Here is an 18,565-nt window from a genome sequence, read left to right on the forward strand (position 1 = left end):
AATGTCCTCTGGTCTGATGAAAAGAAAATAGAACTGTTTGGCCATAATGACCATCGTTATGTTTGGAGGAAAAAGGGGAAGGCTTGCAAGCCGAAGAACCCCATCCCAACCATGAAGCACGGGGGTGGCAGCATCATGTTGTGGGGGTGCTTTGCTGCAGGAGGGACTTGTGCACTTCACAAAATAGATGGCATCATGAGGTAGGAAAATTATGTGGATATATTGACGCAACATCTCACGACATCAGTCAGGAAGTTAAAGCTAAAATGGGTCTTCCAAATGGACAATAACCCCAAGCATACCTCCAAAGTTGTGGCAAAATGGCTTAGGGACAACAAAGTTAAGGTACTGGAATGGCCATCACAAAGCCCGGACCTCAATGTTATAGACAATTTGTGGGCAGAACTGAAAACGCGTGTGTGAGCAAGGAGGCCTAGAAACCTGACTCAGTTACATCAGCTCTGTCAGGAGGAATGGGCCAAAATTCACCCAACTTATTGTGGGAAGCTTGTGGAAGACTACCCGAAACGTTTGACCCATGTTAAACAATTTAAAGGCAATGCTACCAAATACTAATTGAGTGTATGTAAACTTCTGACCCACTGGGAATATGATGAAAGAAATGAAATCTGAAATAAATAATTATCTCTACTATTATTCTGACATTTCACATTCTTAAAACAAAGTGGTAACCCTAACTGACCTAAGACAGGGAATTTTTACTAGGATTAAATGTCAGGAATTGTGAAACGGAGTTTAAATGTATTTGGCTAAGGTGTATGTTAACTTCCAACTTCAACTGTATATTGTGTTTCATCAAATGCAGGGGTGACCTGTGATGGAGTTTCATCGGACTTGTTGTTGTCTTCCATAGGGGGAGAAAAGGGCAAGTGACCTGGCAAAGGATGCTGAAACCCTTCTAATGGTAAGACAATGTGAAAAATATACTAGGCCAATAATAAATATGCTTTTCGACATCATACTTTTCTTGTTCTTTATGGAAATTGACATACCAATGCCCTGATCCAATAATTTGGGATTTGTTTTCCCCTATAGACCTGTTTTGTGATGTGGCCCTGAAGGTGGTACCTGCCATCCTGCCTCCATGGTCATACAGAATGGATGGGGAAATGATTCACCCCTATTTTTTTTATTGTACCTTTATTTAACTAGGCAAGTCAGTTAAAAACAAACTCTTATTTTCAATGGCGGCCTAGGAACAGTGGGTTAGTTAACCATGTTTGTTCTTAACTGACTTGCCTGTTCAGGGGCAGAACGACAGATTTGTACCTTGTCAGCTCGGGAATTTGAACTTGCAACCTTCCGGTTACTAGTCCAACGCTCTAACCACTAGGCTACCCTGCCGCCCCAATAATAATAATATTAATAATACAACATGTAAGTATACAAGCTGTGGTCTTCCCAGGGGGGTCCGGGGCCATGCCCCCCGGGAGATTACATTTTTGTTGAATGACTGTGAGAAGGTCACTACTGGGGACATTCTACTCCAAAATGCATGAACATTTTATTATGTTCAGTTTCACTAATTATCTCTTGATCTCAATTACATCACCAGAGAATTCTATATTAAACCCAAATATAATTTAACTAGTGTAACGTTCCTGCATCTTTGCTAACAATTATTACATAAATCTATTAATAGTGTTCTCATAGCGATATTTAGAGGACGCAACATTGCATCTGTCCCATTATGGTGTCTGTGAGAGAATGGGCAGTGCCATTGAGGCCATCTCCATTTTGAAGTAGTACATTTTTCTTCACCTACTACTTCTCTGAGTTGGTAAACAAACTGAAAGGGTGCACACTGCCACCTGAAGTGTGTTGTTTGAACGGGTATAAAGACAAGGTTGACAATTTACTGCCACATGCGGTTATGGAATGTTTGCTCACAAGTATAATTCATTGTCTGAGCACTCCCGATGAACTGGATGGAATTATGTGATCCTTCCTTAACCCATAGGAAGTCCCACCCAGTTTACAGTTTTTTTTTTTTAGCAGTGAGGGCAACAATTTAGCAGCAGCGATGCGCCAATGCTAAATTAATATAGGGGAAACACCGCTTTCTGGACCTTTTGAAATGTAGTGTATTTGTCTCTTTCTAACTTTTACATCCCATGTGTTAAGGAATGGGAGTGGGGTATTGATGGGTAGGGGTTTAAAGTGTAAAGCTGTTAAATACAACTATTAAATATTAATAATCACATTGACATGGTATGAAAACCTTTTATTAGCAGGAAATAAAAATGATTTATGCTTGGCAATGCATTGTATTATCCATTACTTTCATCATTCAGTATCTAAATATTGTATTGTTGCTTAAATTAATGACAATAGTATTAAAATAGGGAGAAAATAAATACAAATAAGAATATAGATGGGTTATTATGAAACCAGCTATTGGGTTAGTTAACCCAAATGTTGGTTGATTAGATAACCCATTGCGTTGGGTAAAAAATTATCAATTCAATGCATTGGTTAAAATAACCAATAATACAATTCATGAATTACCCTCATTATGTATGTCCAATTGTGTGCACAAATTTGTTTATATCCCTGTTAGTGAGCATTTCTCCTTTGCCAAGATAATCTATCCACCTGACAGGTGTGGCATATCAAGAAGCTGATTAAAAAGCATGATCATTACACAGGTGTACCTTGTGCTGGGGACAATAAAAGGCCACTGTTTTAGAGAATTTGGCAGTACGTCCAACCAGCTTCACAACCGCAGACCACGTGTAACCATGCCAGCCCAGGACCTCCACATCCGGCTTCTTCGCCTGCGGGATAGTCTGAGACCAGCCACCCAGACAGCTGATGAGTATTTTTGTCAGTAATAAAGCCCATTTGTGGGGGAAAAGTAATTCTGATTGGCTGGGTCTGGCTCCCAAGTGGGTGTGCCATGCTCTCCCAGGCCCGCCCCTGCCCAGTCATGTGAAATCCATAGATTAGGGCCTAATGAATTTATTTCAATTGACTGATTTCCTTATATGAACTGTACCTCAGTAAAATCGTTGAAATTGTTGCATTTATATTTTATTTCAGTATATATCTGTATAGCAGACGCAGTAGCCATCAGACATAAAAAAATACATGTCGATGTCATAACATGCCACCAACATATCTCTATCTCTCTGGGGTTAGGCCTAAGCTTCTCTTCCTTTATATATACAGTACCAGTCAAAAGTTTGGACACACCTACTCATTCAAGGGTTTTTCTTTATTTTTACTATTTGTAGAATAATAGTGAAGACATCAAAACTATTAAATAAAACATGGAATCATGTGGTACCCAAATATATTTTAGAATTTAGATTCTTCAAAGTAGCCACCCTTTACCTTGATGACAACTTTGCACACTCTTGGCATTCTCTCAACCAGCTTCATCTGGAATGCTTTTCCAACAGTCTTGAAGGAATTCCCACATATGCTGAGCACTTGTTGGGTGCTTTTCCTTCACTCTGCGGTCCAACTCATCCCAAACTATCTCAATTGGGTTGAGGTCAGTGATTGTGAAGGCCAGGTCATCTGATGCAGCACTCTAACACTCTCCTACTTGGTCAAATAGGCCTTACACAGCCTGGAGGTGTGTTTTGGGTCATTATACTGTTGAAACAAATGAAAGTCCCACTAAGCACAAACCAGACGGGATGGCGTAACGCTGCTTCGATGGTGGCTGTTGTCGTTGTGTTGCTGGTTTGAGCCCAGGGAGGTGCGAGGAGAGGGACGGAAGCTATAAGCATTATTTAAACCAAATTGAACATGTCATTATTTACTTGAGGCAAATTTGATTTTATTTATGTATTATATTAAGTTAAAATAAGTGTTCATTCAGTATTGTTGTAATTGTCATTATTACAAATAAAAATAAAACAATCGGCTGATTAATCTGCTTTTTTGTTCCTCCAATAATCGGTATTGGCTTTTTTGTTCCCCCAATAATCGGTATCGGCGTTGAAAAATCATAATCGGTCGACCTCTAGTAGCCATGCTGGTTAAGTGTGCCTTGCATTCTAAATAAATCACAAGTGTCACCAGCAAAACACCCCCACACCCTCCTCCATGCGTCACGGTGGGAACCATACATGCGGAGATAATCTGTTCACCTACTCTGCGTCTCACAAAGATACGGTGGTTGGAACCAAAAATCTCAAATTTGGACTCATCAGGGACAGGACAGATTTCCTGCGGTCTAATGTCCATTGCTCATGTTTCTTGGCCAAAGCAAGTCTCTTCTTCTTATTTGTGTCTTCAGTAGTGTTTTTTTCTTCTTCAGCAATTCGACCATGAAGGCCTGATTCATGCAGTCTCCTCTGATCAGTTGATATTGAGATGTGTCTGTTACTTGAACTCTGAAGCATTTATTTGGGCTGCAATTTCTGAGGAAATTCCACAAATGAATTTTTAACAAGGCACACCAGTTAATTAAAATGCATCCCATGTGACTACCTCATGAAGCTGGTTGAGAGAATGTCAAGAGTGTGCAAAGCAATCTCCAAGGCAAAGGGCTACTTCGAAGAATTTCAAATATAACATATATTTTCATTTGTTTAACACTTTTTGGTTACTACATGATTCCATATGTGTTATTTGATAGTTTTGATGTCTTCACTATTATTCTACAATGTAGAAAATAGTCAAAATAAAGAAAAACCCTGGAATGAGTAGGTGTGTCCAAACTTTTGATAGTTACTGTATATATTTATTAAATTGTTAATATCATACAGTGGACACCTAAGCCTATAGGCCTATGCATACAATGCCCTGATACAAATGAACCGTGAGGTGGACAATTATTGTTTTAGGAAAGTAGCCTAAAAACAATAGCAAAAATAGGTTTAGCATATGCTACACATCGAAACACAAGTAATAGTGTTTTTGTAATTTGTAATAGGCTGTTTTTAAGGATACGTAAATGTGGCTCATTTGGCCAATATCCCTCATATATTGATGGCACTGGTTGCGCCAGGTTGGATCTGAATGCATATGGATGTCCGGTAAATTCCTCAAATGTCCGGTAAATTTAAATCTTCCCGGGCATGTTGTCCGGCGCAACATTTTTCAAATGTTAACTCTGAAATGGCATATTGTTTTTATGAAGATTTCCGAAAATCTGTCGCCAATTGGATGAAAACGTAGCTAGTGCGCTAGTCCAATGTCACTTTGATTATGCTTGTACATCATGGTTCACAAGCAGCCCCAAACATCTAAAGAATAAGCTACCAGCCATACAAGCTTTTCCCTCATACTCATCTGGCGGTTGAGCATTTTTTCGGCTCTATCTATGTAATTGTATATGTAAAAAATATTGACCACAATGGAAATAAGTCCCCGACTGTATCGTGCATCCCGGTCACTTTTTAAATCTTTGTGTATATATGTATTTTTAAAAACCGACTAATAAAATATATAAATCCAAACTATGCAGCGGCCAATTGATGAATGGAAAGAGACATCTGTTAGAAAACACCAAAAACTTCAATGACATTCAGATATTGTCAAGACAAGCCTTCTATATTGGGTAAGCCTACAAGGTAGGGAGGGATGTACAGTGGGGCAAAAAAGTATTTAGTCAGCCACCAATTGTGCAAGTTCTCCCACTTATAAAGATGAGAGAGGCCTGTCATTTTCATCATAGGTACACTTCAACTATGACAGACAAAATGAGAAAAATAAATCCAGAAAATCACATTGTATGATTTTTTATGAATTTATTTGCAAATTATGGTGGAAAATAAGTATTTGGTCAATAACAATCTCAATACTTTGTTATATACCCTTTGTTGGCAATGACAGAGGTCAAACGTTTTCTGTAAGTCTTCACAAGGTTTTCACACACTGTTGCTGGTATTTTGGCCCATTCCTCCATGCAGATCTCCTCTAGAGCAGTGATGTTTTGGGGCTGTTGCTGGGCAACACGGACTTTCAACTCCCTCCAAAGATTTTCTATGGGTTTGAGATCTGGAGACTGGCTAGGCCACTCCAGGACCTTGAAATGCTTTTTACGAAGTCACTCCTTCGTTGCCCGGGCGGTGTGTTTGGGATCATTGTCATGCTGAAAGACCCAGCCACGTTTCATCTTCAATGCCCTTGCTGATGGAAGGAGGTTTTCACTCAAAATCTCACGATACATGGCCCCATTCATTCTTTCCTTTACACGGATCAGTCGTCCTGGTCCCTTTGCAGAAAAACAGCCCCAAAGCATGATGTTTCCACCCCCATGCTTCACAGTAGGTATGGTGTTCTTTGGATGCAACTCAGCATTCTTTGTCCTCCAAACACGAACAGTTGGGTTTGTACCACAAATTGTTCTATTTTGGTTTCATCTGACCATATGACATTCTCCCAATCTTCTTCTGGATCATTCAAATGCTCTCTAGCAAACTTCAGACGGGCCTGGACATGTACTGGCTTAAGCAGGGGGACATGTCTGGCACTGCAGGATTTGAGTCCCTGGCGGCGTAGTGTGTTACTGATGGTAGGCTTTGTTACTTTGGTCCCAGCTCTCTGCAGGTCATTTACTAGGTCCCCCCCCCCCCCCCCCCCCCCCCCCCCCGTGTGGTTCTGGGATTTTTGCTCACCGTTCTTGTGATCATTTTGACCCCACGGTGTGAGATCTTGCGTGGAGCCCCAGATCGAGGGAGATTATCGGTGGTCTTGTATGTCTTCCCATTTCCTAAAAATTGCTCTCACAGTTGATTTCTTCAAACCAAGCTGCTTACCTATGGCAGATTCAGTCTTCCCAGCCTGGTGCAGGTCTAAAATTTTGTTTCTTGTGTCCTTTGACAGCTCTTTGGTCTTGGCCATAGTGGAGTTTGGAGTGTGACTGTTTGAGGTTGTGGACAGGTGTCTTTTATACTGATAACAAGTTCAAACAGGTGCCATTAATACAGGTAACGAGTGGAGGACAGAGGAGCCTCTTAAAGAAGAAGTTACAGGTCTGTGAGAGTCAGGAATCTTGCTTGTTTGTAGGTGACCAAATACTTATTTTCCACCATAATTTGCAAATTCATTAAAAATGTGATTTTCTGAATGTTTTATCTCATTTTGTCTGTCATAGTTGAAGTGTACCTATGATGAAAATTACAGGCTTCTCTCATCTTTTTAAGTGGGAGAACTTGCACAATTGATGGCTGACTAAATACTTTTTTGCCCCAACGTTGATATCCACCTATATAAACAAAGGGTCGCTACAGTTATTCTTATTTGTGGTCTTAAACATTATTTTTAGTTACTTCTGAGGAAGGAGGGATTTCAATGTATTTTACTGTACAAGGGGAAGGTCATGTGAAAACATTTGTAACGTTGGGGAAGGGAAGTGCACTTTTTTTAAAGACACCTCAAGTTGGACCAGCCCCTCCCCCTGGTAAATTTCGATCTGTCCCCTACTGAATGTGAGATGAATCAATTTTTGAAAAATATGCATTATGCGTTCAGAAATTCGACCTTTATCCCATACAATATTAAATACTATTGGCACCATGTGATGTATGAACGCATTTTTATTGAGTGATTATCATGATGACCAATATATGTGCATACAATAAGAAATGTTTGATGTTTGAGAAGTGTATCAGCCCAAGTTGTTGGCTGATAGTTCAGAGAGATTGTTTAGAGAGAGATAAGCATTTCAATATTTGAAGTGACCTACACGTTTTCATGATGAAATATGATGCTGATAATCACTCCTCTCATATACGCCATTACAGGTGGTAATTAACAATTAACAACACATCTTTCACGTTTTGGACCATTGATTAGTTATTTTCATAGTTGTAAATGCTGAGGTAAAATAGGTGTGAATGATCAAGGTTAGAGGATCAGCATTTCCACCAATTTAATACCGGTTGCAAGTGTCAACGAGTGTCAGGTGGATGGATACATTTTACAGTTAACTTGAACAGGCTTGTCCTAAAAATACACTGGAATGTTTCGCCACTCGATTATAATGAGGCTATAATATGCGAGCTGAGAACCTATAAGTTCTATTGCCTTGCAAGGTCAAACCGCCTAAAGACAGGTCTCGAAGCCTGTGTTGTCTGCTTAATGCAGAATAGACACAATAGCGTACGCCAAAACATTCAGCAGGCCACGCGTTCATACAGTTGACATCTAGAAAAAAGCCTTTGGTACATCTGGCTTTCCCAATTTCGGATACCTTTAATCAGGCCAGCGCAGGAATCTTACCTAAATCATACGCAGGTATAAACTAAGTAGCTTATGGAATACAATATCACAGACTTGTGAATGACATAACTGGAATATATACACCCGGTTATAGCAACTGTCTAAATGTCTGGTAGTCTAAATGATAATGGAAGTAAACAAGTTTGTTGTTTAACAATGACCTATTTATTTCCTCTCTCCCGGCCGTTGCTGCACGGTGATGCACCCCACCGGATACATTTTCGTCTTTCTACTATTTCGCAGCCTTCATCTCGGTGAAGGTAGCTAGCTATTGGAGTGTAGGATCATTTGTCCATTGCCCAACACCATTCACTCGCGAACAGCACTGAGTGTTGCATGTCGGCTGACAGACTAGTCGTTGACATATTGCCAAATATCAAAATAGAACCAATATACACATCACACTACCCGAGCTACGGAATAACACGACTGATTGTTGTGCCTCCCTATCGAGCACAAGAGGAACCAGGTTGTCTCCACATTGCATTGTGTCAGAGCGGGGTTACCCAGAGACCTCAACGACAGAGCGAAAGCAATCCCGGTTGTGGCCGGCTGCTCCGGTCTTCAGCTATCGACTAGTTTTGGTCACTGCCACGACCAGTGAACGTTTGACGCCATAGGCTCAAAAAACGTAAATACAGTGAATATACATTTGCACACTCCAGTGCACATTTGACTGGTGATTAAAACAATAACACTCAAAACAGCAAGTTTACAGTGAATGAAGCCACAATGTTTTGTTTGAGGCCTCGTCAAAATTACTGTCGTTCCCTTTCAAAATGGGGCTTAGGCTACGGAGAGTAAATTTGGTCGATTTATGGAATATTCGAACGCCTCGTCCAAACAACCTAGGCCTGGGATACTGCTGCTATATAGTAGCTACAGCATGGCATGTCCCATCTGAGTTCGCGGTTGCCATTACCTGACCAAATGTTTACGTTGCGAACGTAGTAAATCATGCAAAGCATGAAATATGTCACCACCAACTATGTAAAAAGACGATCACTTTTGTTCATATGTGCGTAAAAGGATTGGACCTGATGTAGGCTATACCATGGAGGCAGGGAACAAGTTGGAGACGATGCTCTGAGTTGGCAGGTTGAGGATGCCACGATGTGTAAACTCATGGCAGATGGAATATTAATGTTATAATGAAATACAGTGAAACTAGAATTCACGACCTTTTTTGGTTATAGTAGCCTTAGCTAAATATAATGTGGGCCACTGCCGACTGAGACAGGAATTCACCCCAAGAAACATGTGACACGTTTATCCTCACACTTGAAGACTTTACGTTACCAAAATGCATACCTTGAATACCGTTAGACAGGTTTGTTATGGCCTGTACGTGGATTTACAAACTTTACTGTACACAATTATTCACAGCAAAAGTTTGGGAGAGTTGACTGTTGCCCTCCATGCCGTTGTGCAATGCCCCCCTTATTGCCCCCTGCTCTCCAGTATGTACGCCTTTGTTATTAGTAATCGCATGGTATCGCACCGCCTTACCTTGCGCTCCAAACTGCCCGTTCAAAGCTTGCAAATAGAGCTTTTCACACCACGACAAGTGATTGTTTGAGACTTGATGACTTCTGTTATGGGTCAGGAATGTGCTTTTGTGGTAGAATAATTCCAGTGTGACATGTCGGCTTCTCCTCGCGATCTTCTCTCATCGCCCGTTTTCAGACCGCAGCAGCTGGAGATGAAAATCGCGCACCCTGGGTCCTAGCGCCGACAGAGGCCTACAGGTGAATAACAGGTGGTGACCGTAGTCGAGCCCTTATATAATTGTAAATTCCTATTCAAAACATGGACATTTTTGGAATCATCTTTGGAAATTAGAATCATCCCTTCTAATACGGAAATAGGTCTACCACAACAGCCAAACTCTGATGACCCAAGTGATGTTATGGCTGAAAGTGTGTGTTTATGAACCATCATTAGATAGCTGACAGAATGGTAGTTATTAAGCATAGGCACATCATACGATTTGGCTACTGGATATTTCTTCCCGACAATGATATGAATGTAAGGAAAGATACTAAACTATAAGTATAAAACAATTGTGGCACAAATATGGGATTTTTTCCCCCTGCAATGCATAACACATGATCACTATGATGACATAAAATACGTGTTGTGTAAAAGCTTACATTGTTATCATGAGGGTTTGGACAGGTGTGTCCTTCTTCATATTACTGTAAAGTTATTATTGCCATTCAATAAGAATGCACATTTCCTTTACGTCGCATTCTAGTCCCCTATAATTACACCCAAGACACAAATAACTTCGGCAGAATCCGTCTCAACGTTGCTGTCCTGTTTCCACTACAATGTCCCAAAATTGCGTTATTAAATATGCGATGTGAAGAGAGGACACCTCGTTTAGTTACTGAGTTTTAGAGACTTGAGTGAAGCTAGCCACAATAAGGATTTGCATTTCGCCATCAAAATAAAAGTCCCTGTTGAAACATCCAAACGGATACAAATAGTGGAATAAGGCCATATTTGGACTAGAAAATGCTAAACAAGCAAGGTATGTTGTTATATAAGGTATAAAAAAAAATACAATAATGTATTAATTTGACAATAAACAGAAAAAACATTGGATTTATTAAACTGTATAATTGCATTGGGTGTGCTGCAACCTATTCTGTACATAAATCCGAGAACACTCCCATTTAGTGTATGCTACGTTTGTAGTTACATTAGATAGATGGTTATTTCAGGCAAAAACGAAAGGAGTGTGGTTAACACGAACTTCTAGCAACTCAAAGGTTGCGAGTTCAAATCTCATTACAGACCACTTTAGCATTTTAGCCAATTAGCAACTTTTCAACTACTTACTACTTTTTTTTAAAACTACTTAGCATGTTAGCTAACCCTTTCCCTAACCTTGACCCTTTTAGCTAACCATAACCTTAACCATTTAACCTAACTCATAGACTTAATCCTAACCCCTAGCCTAGTTTACATTGGCGAGTTAGCTAATGTTTGCAATCTAACCACCTAGCTAAAATTCGTAACATATCATACGTTAGCAAATTCGTAACATATTGTATGTTTTTCAAATTGGTAACATGTTGTACGTTTTGCAAATTCGTAACATATAATACGAATTGTAAATCGTAACATATATTACGAAATAGGTGATGGTCATCCACAAATTAATACATGCCATCGTTTATTTACAGAATAATACGAACTGCTCTGAGACCATGTTGGGCAAACATATACGCACTGTACAGCCTTGCGATTGGCGCCTTACCTACTATTGTGACTAATCCTTATTGTGGCTAGCTTCACACAGGTAGATTATAGACCTCAACCTTCTACTCGATACGGGTGACTAGAGTGGAAATCCAAGAAGCCAGTCAAGTATAATGTAGGCAGTAGGCAACCAGTTTTACCTCCCCATAAACAAGAACCCTGTCAATAGCCTGTGTGGTGGTCACGAGGGTGTGTCTCACGGTGCCCTGCTTTCCTCATTTGTACAAAACAGGCGACGGAAATGGATAACAGTTTGTCATACTGTACCAGCATGAGTTGGTCCGACGAACGTGCTGTCGAGACTGGAGAGCCTTTCAAATGTTCTCCAATTTATAAAACCGTTATTATTGGTCAATTCACTTTAAATAAATAACCATGTGGCTCAAATTATGTATACAGACCCATTACACAATCCGTCATAACCAATGCATTCCGGACATTTCACAAGGGGAAAGAAATATGGTGTCACTTTAACCTGGTAAAAGTTTCGGTTTTGCACAACATTGTGCGCTAAAAACCTATGGATCCAACTCAACGAGAGGTATGTCAGTGCCGGTACGGATTAAATACAGTTTATTATAGGCCGGCATTTTAATGTTCATGCAACGTGTACATTTTGACATTTTTAGATCAAGTTCGTATTTGGTGACTATTTATGGCGCAGGTTTAATGCCGCAGAAGGTGCTGAATCAAAGCAGAAAGCTATAATACTAACATGACACAACTCAGCACTAAACCAAATAGCTTGCCATTGCAAATGCAGTTATACACACGACTGCACTCCCCGGCATTAATATAGGCCTATACAGCTAATCAATTCCAACAAGACTGCAATTCCATGCGTGTCTCAAAAATGAAGATATCATCTCATAATATTCCAAGCAGTTAAATACATCTAATATAGGTCAAACAATATTAATTAATGAAAAACATTCAGAACTACCGTGGCGCCGTCATCTACAAGAACAGTGTATTTGACCAACGTTACCACCTGGTTCCATAGTGTAGTGGTTATCACGTCTGCTTTACACGCAGAAGGTCCTGGGTTCGAGCCCCAGTGGAACCACCACTTTTTGTTGACCTAGAGAAAACATTAAACGCTCCATACTGATAGCTAAATGTAGACTAATACACACATCACGAATAAATATCTAAGATCTGTTATCTAATGAACATTTTAGACATATAGGAACAACATTTGTTCTCAGATAATCACAGATGTATTGGTCACTGGTCTATAGTACATGCCAGTATGGTACCAAACCTCCTATGTATTATCTCAATAACAAACAAGCTGTCTATTGTAAACTGCATTGTGCCAGTGGTTCCCAAACTTTTTATACTCCCGTACCCCTTCAAACATTCAACCTCCAGCTGCATACCACCTCTAGCACCAGGGTCAACGCACTCAAATGTTGTTTTTTTGCCATCATTGTAAGCCTGCCACACACACACTATAGGATACATCTATTAAACATAAGAATGAGTACGGGTTTTTGTCACAACCCGGCTCATGGAAAGTGACAAAGAGCTCTTATAGGAGGGCACAAATAATATAATAATAATCAATAATTTTGCTCTTTATTTAACCATCTTACATATAAAACCTTATTTGTTCATCGGAAATTGTGAATAACTCACCACAGGTTAATGAGAAGGGTGTGCTTGAAAGGATGCACATAACTCTGCAATGTTGGGTTGTATTGGAGAGAGTCTCAGTCTTAAATCTTTTCCCACACACAGTCTGTGCCTGTATTTAGTTTTCATGCTAGTGAGGGCCGAGAATCCACTCTCACATAGGCACGTGGTAGCAAAGAACATCAGTGTCTTAACAGTGTGATTTGCCAAGACATGATACTCTGAGCACAGCCCAATCCAGAAATCTGACAGTGGCTTCTGATTAAATTTTTGGGCCTCCTGGGTGGCGCAGTGGTTAAGGGTGCTGTACTGCAGTGCCAGCTGTGCCATCAGAGACTCTGGGTTTGTGCCCAGGCTCTGTCGTAACTGGCCGCGACCGGGAGGTCCGTGGGGCGACGCACAGTTGTCCGGGTTAGGGCTGGCTGGTAGGAATATCCTTGTCTCATCACGCACCAGCGACTCCTGTGCCGGGCACAGTGCACGCTAACCAAGGTTGCCAGGTGCACAGTGTTTCCTCTGACACATTGGTGCGGCTGGCTTCCGGGTTGGATGCGTGCTGTGTTAAGAAGCAGTGGTTGGAGGACGCATGACTTTCAATCTTCGTCGCTTCCGGGTTGGATGCGTGCAGTGGTTGGGTTGTATTGGAGGACGCACGACTTTCAATCTTCGTCTCTCCCGGGAGCGTGCTGTGTTTTTATTTTTAAAATTTCACTGAACTGCTTGTTGCAATTTCGATGATATCGGTAAGTGGACTGGAGACAGGGCATGAAAGGGATAATGATAATGTGTCATCCGTTTCGGGAAAGTACCTGCGTAATTGCGCACCCAACTCACTCAGGTGCTTCGCTGTATCACATTTGACATTGTCTGTAAGCTTGAGTTCATTTGCACACAAAAAAAGTCATACAATGATGGAAAGACCTGTGTGTTTTCCTTGTTAATGCAGACAGAGAAGAGCTCCAACTTCTTAATCATAGCCTCAATTTTGTCTCGCACATTGAGTATAGCTGCGGAGAGTCCCTGAAATCCTAGATTCAGATCATTCAGGTGAGAAAAAACATCTCCCATATAGGCCAGTCGTGTGAGAAACTCGTCATCATGCAAGCGGTCAGTCAGGTGAAAATGATGGGCGTAAAGAAAACTTTAAGCTCGTCTCTCAATTTTAAAAAACGTGTCAATACTTTGCCCCTTGATAACCAGCGCACTTCTGTATGTTGTAAAAGAGTTAAATGGTCGCTGCCCATATCAATGCATAATCCAGAAAATACACAAGAGTTCAGGGGCCTTGCCTTAACAAAGTTAACCATTTTCACTGTAGTGTCCAAAACATCTTTCAAGCTGTCAGGCAGTCCCTTGGCAGTAAAAGCCTCTCGTGGATGCTGCAGTGTACCCAAGTGGCATCGGGAACAACTGCTTGCACGTGCGTTACCACTCCACTATGTCTCCCTGTCATGGCTTTTGCACCATCAGTACAGATACCAACATGAGCAGCAGCTACGTTTGGCTAGATACGGACCGTTAGTGGAATTCCCGCAAGAGAGTAACGGTTAATGCGATTGGATGTTAATTATTTGACTAGGCCAGCTGTATTTGACATTGTGTTGTTATTTCGCTGAACACTAGATGGTTTAATTTTATTTTTGGCAGTGAAACGAGGCTACTCAGGCGAGAAAAAAACCTCACCCAAATGTATAGCACCATTGGAAAATATAAACGGACTGTTTGAAAATGTCAAGGGGAAAAAAGTTAAACCCCTTTTAAAAATGTGAATCACATTTTTATTTGGCGTACCCCCCGACGGCGTACCCCCCGACGTCTGAAGATTCTTGTTTCATGATAATCATAGTAATCATAGTAATTTAGCTAATAATTCACACCTACGATATCCAGGCAGGTGAAATATTTCTGAATGTAACATGAGTAGGCTATCAGTTTGTTTTAAAATATTACAAGGTGAACACTTGACTTCATAATACTCATTATGCCATACTTCTATTGAAAACAGAATTTAAGCACCTTTGGCAGTGATTACAGCCTCAAGTCTTCTTGGGTATTGACGCTACAAGCTTGGCACAGCTGTATTTGGGGATTTTATCCCATTCTTCTCTGCAGATACTCTGAAATGTTCAGGTTGGATGGGGAGCATTGCTGCAGCCATTTTCAGGTCTCTCCAGAGATGTTCGATTGGGTTCAAGTCCAGACTCTGGCTGGGAATTCAAAGATTGTCCCAAAGCCACTCCTGCGTTGTCTTGGCTCTGTGCTTAGGGTTGTTGTCCTGTTGGAAGGTGAACCTTCGCCCCAGTCTGGTGTCCTGAGCGCTTTGGAGCAGGTTTTCATCAAGGATCTCTCTGTACTTTGCTCCGTTCAATATTGAGTCTCATTGCAAAGGGTCTGAATACTTTTCAATATTTTAAATTTTGAATACATGTCTAAAAACCTGTTTTCGCTTTTTGATTATGGTGTATTGTGTGTAGATTGAGTTTTTTTTAGTTATTTAATCCATTTAAGAATAAGGCTGCAATGTAACAACATGTGGAAAAAGTCAAGGGGTCTGAATACTTTCCAAATGCACTGTATTGAATCGTATCGTGAGGTCCCTGGCAATTCCCAGCCCTACAAAATACCCAATTAAAAAGTCTCAGCAACAATAACTATATATCCAAAGCAATTTCTTTACATTGTGGTTGTATTGTCCGTGTTTTTCTAATAGGTAGCAAGTACCAGTAATTACAATAATTGAATCCTTGTGGACTAAAATAAATGACCAATGATCAAGCTGTTTGTTTTTTATCTTGTTAGTTAGCACCCCCTACTGTTAAATCTGTTCTTTACAGGGTCCCAAGGCCTTCCAAGATAATTGGTGAGTTAATAAGGATACAGCACTCTCTCAGGCTAGCCTTGTAAAACAGACAGTGGTGACTGGATATTTGAAAAACCACTTCTAGCTGATCCAGGCTGATATCCTTGCCAACTGTGCTGCCACCATGCCCATGTCCTCTGCATTGTGGCCCAATCCCAAATGGACATATAAACCGTTGGTTATACAATTATTGCATCTCAGGTCCTAGAGTGAAGCTCTCCTTTTCTTTTTCAATTGATTCATATAAGCAACATGGTGAAACTTCCACCTAGCATATCAAAGGGCAAAGTGGCGCTATTACCATATTGCTTACACCTGTCAAATCCTCTCAGATCTCCACAAGTGCATAGGGCATAGGCAGGTTATGGAGTCCATTTGGGATTGGGCCTATCACTTCCTCAAAGACTTTCTCCACTCTCTCATAATGCATTTGATTCCATAATGAGTATTCTAGAAGAATTATGACTAAACACTGATTTCAGATTAAATCGTTTCAATGTGATAAATCCTGCTGGGTATTGTGACTCTGCATAAACATATACAGCAGATAGTTATGACCAATTATCAATTGACTTACAATGGTGGCTTTTCCTAAATAAATACACACTATGGGCAATAAATAGACACTATGAGGACATCATTTTAAAAAGCATTCCATTCATAAACTAAACTCAACCTAAATTGACATGTTTGCCCGTTTTGAAAATGAAACACAATGACTTAAATTAGCTAACGTTACCTAACTGCTAAGAAAATATTTGACTGTGTCTGATAACAGCACTGACATCTATGATAATCTTAGACTTGCATACTAGCTAGTTAGTTATCTTGGTCCACATGGAGGAACTGTCTAATAATTCAATCTTGCTAGTTAGGTAAACTAATAACTAACTAGCTTGTTCGCAAAATTCGGATAGATACATGTTGCTAGCTTATTGCTAGCTATCAATTCAAGCGCGTTGTAGTCAAGGAAGTTAACTAGAATGGCAGACGTTAGATAGCCAGGGCGAGGCTAATGTTAGCAATATGCCTACACATATCATTCATTCATCTCAGCTTTCACATTAGCTACTTACCAAATAATTAAATGTATATGTTCTGTGTTCGCACACTTGACTTGACCCATTTGTTTAGCAAGCTATATAAAAGCGTTTATGAAGTTGGCACCCAGAGGTCCCTGAACTAAAACGTTAGTCAAGGCGCATGCATGTTACCTGCTGCAAGAAACGATGCCCCCTATTGGACAAAGAAACTGGTGTGTTTTTCCCGCCAAATGTGAACGTTATGTATGCAAATATATGAATAGTAGTGCTGTTATATGATTGAAATTGTACAATTTCAGTGGACAACACCGGAAACATGTAGGTACTTTCATTAATTGAATCAATGACTCCTCACTTCAAGGAGGAAGGAATGAACGATGCGTTCATTCAATGATAGTTTAGTATGAAACCAGAGAGGAAGAGGCGAAGCGAGAGGGATATATGGGCCCAAATACTGTCTGCTCCAGAGGGTGGCGTTTTTAGTTGTTTTTTCGCTCAAGCCAGGAGTTTTTGCATGGAGGCCAATGGCAGAGTATCGAATTTTGCTAACAAAACATTGAATGGCTTATTTGCTACGTGTGGCTTACTTGATCAAATATAAGTTTCGTAACGATTAGGTTGTTACCAGTGTACTGATATAAGTAGGACACGTAACATCCAAACACAATACCGGAGTTGTCTGGTCGTTACTAGTTACCACAGCCACAAAGTCGTACACCTCGCCCATTTGACACTTTATCTTCTTAAAATGTGATTTTAAACCTAACCGTAACCTTATGCATAACCATATTCTTACATGAAGACCAAAAAGCTAATTGTTACGATATAGCCCATGTTGACTTGGTGGCTGTGGTAACTAATGGAAACCGTTGTGTCTGTTGTTCACACGCTTATCTGCCCTCTCATTGGCGCGAATGGTCCCACCTGATCTTGCCTCCTCCCAACTGCCTTTTATTTTATGATTTATTTTCATTGTTAGAACGGCCATTAGAGTATCTGGTCAATATGCAACCTAATGGATCATCTGTGATGAAACGCTGATGCATTGAAACACTGAACGAGCCTCCCTCGTAAACCGGATGGTGTTACACTTTAAAGTTTAGCATTTCCTGTTGTTACACTTGTTATTCCCTAAAATGGCGAATTTAGCAGCTGCTGTTGTTGCTGCCGCTGGTAGAGATCCCGCTGTTGACCGTTCATTGCGCTCTGTCTTTGGTAAATTTATTGATGGGGGAATACTGTTTCAAAAGTGTATGTCGGACAATACGTTTGTACTCACAGCTAACGAGCTGGATAGCTTACAAACCGCGCTAGACATAGCACATCAGCAGATAGCTAACTAACTAATGTGTGCAGGATTAGTATCAAACGCATTTTTATAGCTAGCAAGTGTGCTTCACGTTAGTTAGCCAAGGTATTCTCTGTATCACAGACGTATGTGGCAAGTTAGCGAAGTGTATACCCGTGTTAACACGTTTTATAGTTAACTAGCTAGTTTACTAATGGTGTCTGAATTACCATCACACATTGCTACTAGCAACAGGTGGTT

At 40.5% G+C, this 18,565-nt stretch overlaps 2 protein-coding genes and 1 non-coding gene across 6 annotated transcripts in view; 2 read left to right on the top strand and 1 right to left on the bottom strand.

The window, feature by feature from the left end:
• The window catches only part of LOC139366218 (BCL6 corepressor-like 1), a 48,603-nt gene extending 31,437 nt beyond the window's left edge, over positions 1-17,166 (bottom strand). The window contains exons 1-2 of one of the 2 annotated variants that reach the window (XM_071103449.1): positions 10,359-11,399; positions 9,715-9,947 (exon numbers count right to left, since the gene is read on the bottom strand). Coding sequence is in view for 1 of the 2 variants with exons in the window: in XM_071103448.1 (XP_070959549.1) it covers positions 17,050-17,099 (50 nt within the window). In the remaining variant the exon portion in view is untranslated. Of the gene's footprint in view, positions 1-9,714; positions 9,948-10,358; positions 11,400-17,049 lie in introns of those variants that run through there. The other variant, XM_071103448.1, reaches the window with a different exon arrangement.
• trnav-uac (transfer RNA valine (anticodon UAC)) lies at positions 12,469-12,541 on the top strand. Its single transcript has one exon. It is a non-coding gene; the product is annotated as a tRNA-Val (tRNA).
• Positions 17,167-18,012: 846 nt separating the features above from the next.
• Positions 18,013-18,565, top strand: part of LOC139366220 (cleavage stimulation factor subunit 2-like) — a 28,566-nt gene continuing 28,013 nt past the window's right edge. For all 3 annotated transcript variants that reach the window (XM_071103450.1, XM_071103451.1, XM_071103452.1), the window contains exon 1: positions 18,013-18,231. In XM_071103450.1, the coding sequence (XP_070959551.1) occupies positions 18,153-18,231 (79 nt within the window). In that variant the 5' untranslated portion in view covers positions 18,013-18,152. The remainder of the gene's footprint in view (positions 18,232-18,565) is intronic.

The sequence above is a fragment of the Oncorhynchus clarkii genome, chromosome 14, assembly GCF_045791955.1.
Source record: "Oncorhynchus clarkii lewisi isolate Uvic-CL-2024 chromosome 14, UVic_Ocla_1.0, whole genome shotgun sequence".
Lineage (NCBI taxonomy): Eukaryota > Metazoa > Chordata > Actinopteri > Salmoniformes > Salmonidae > Oncorhynchus > Oncorhynchus clarkii.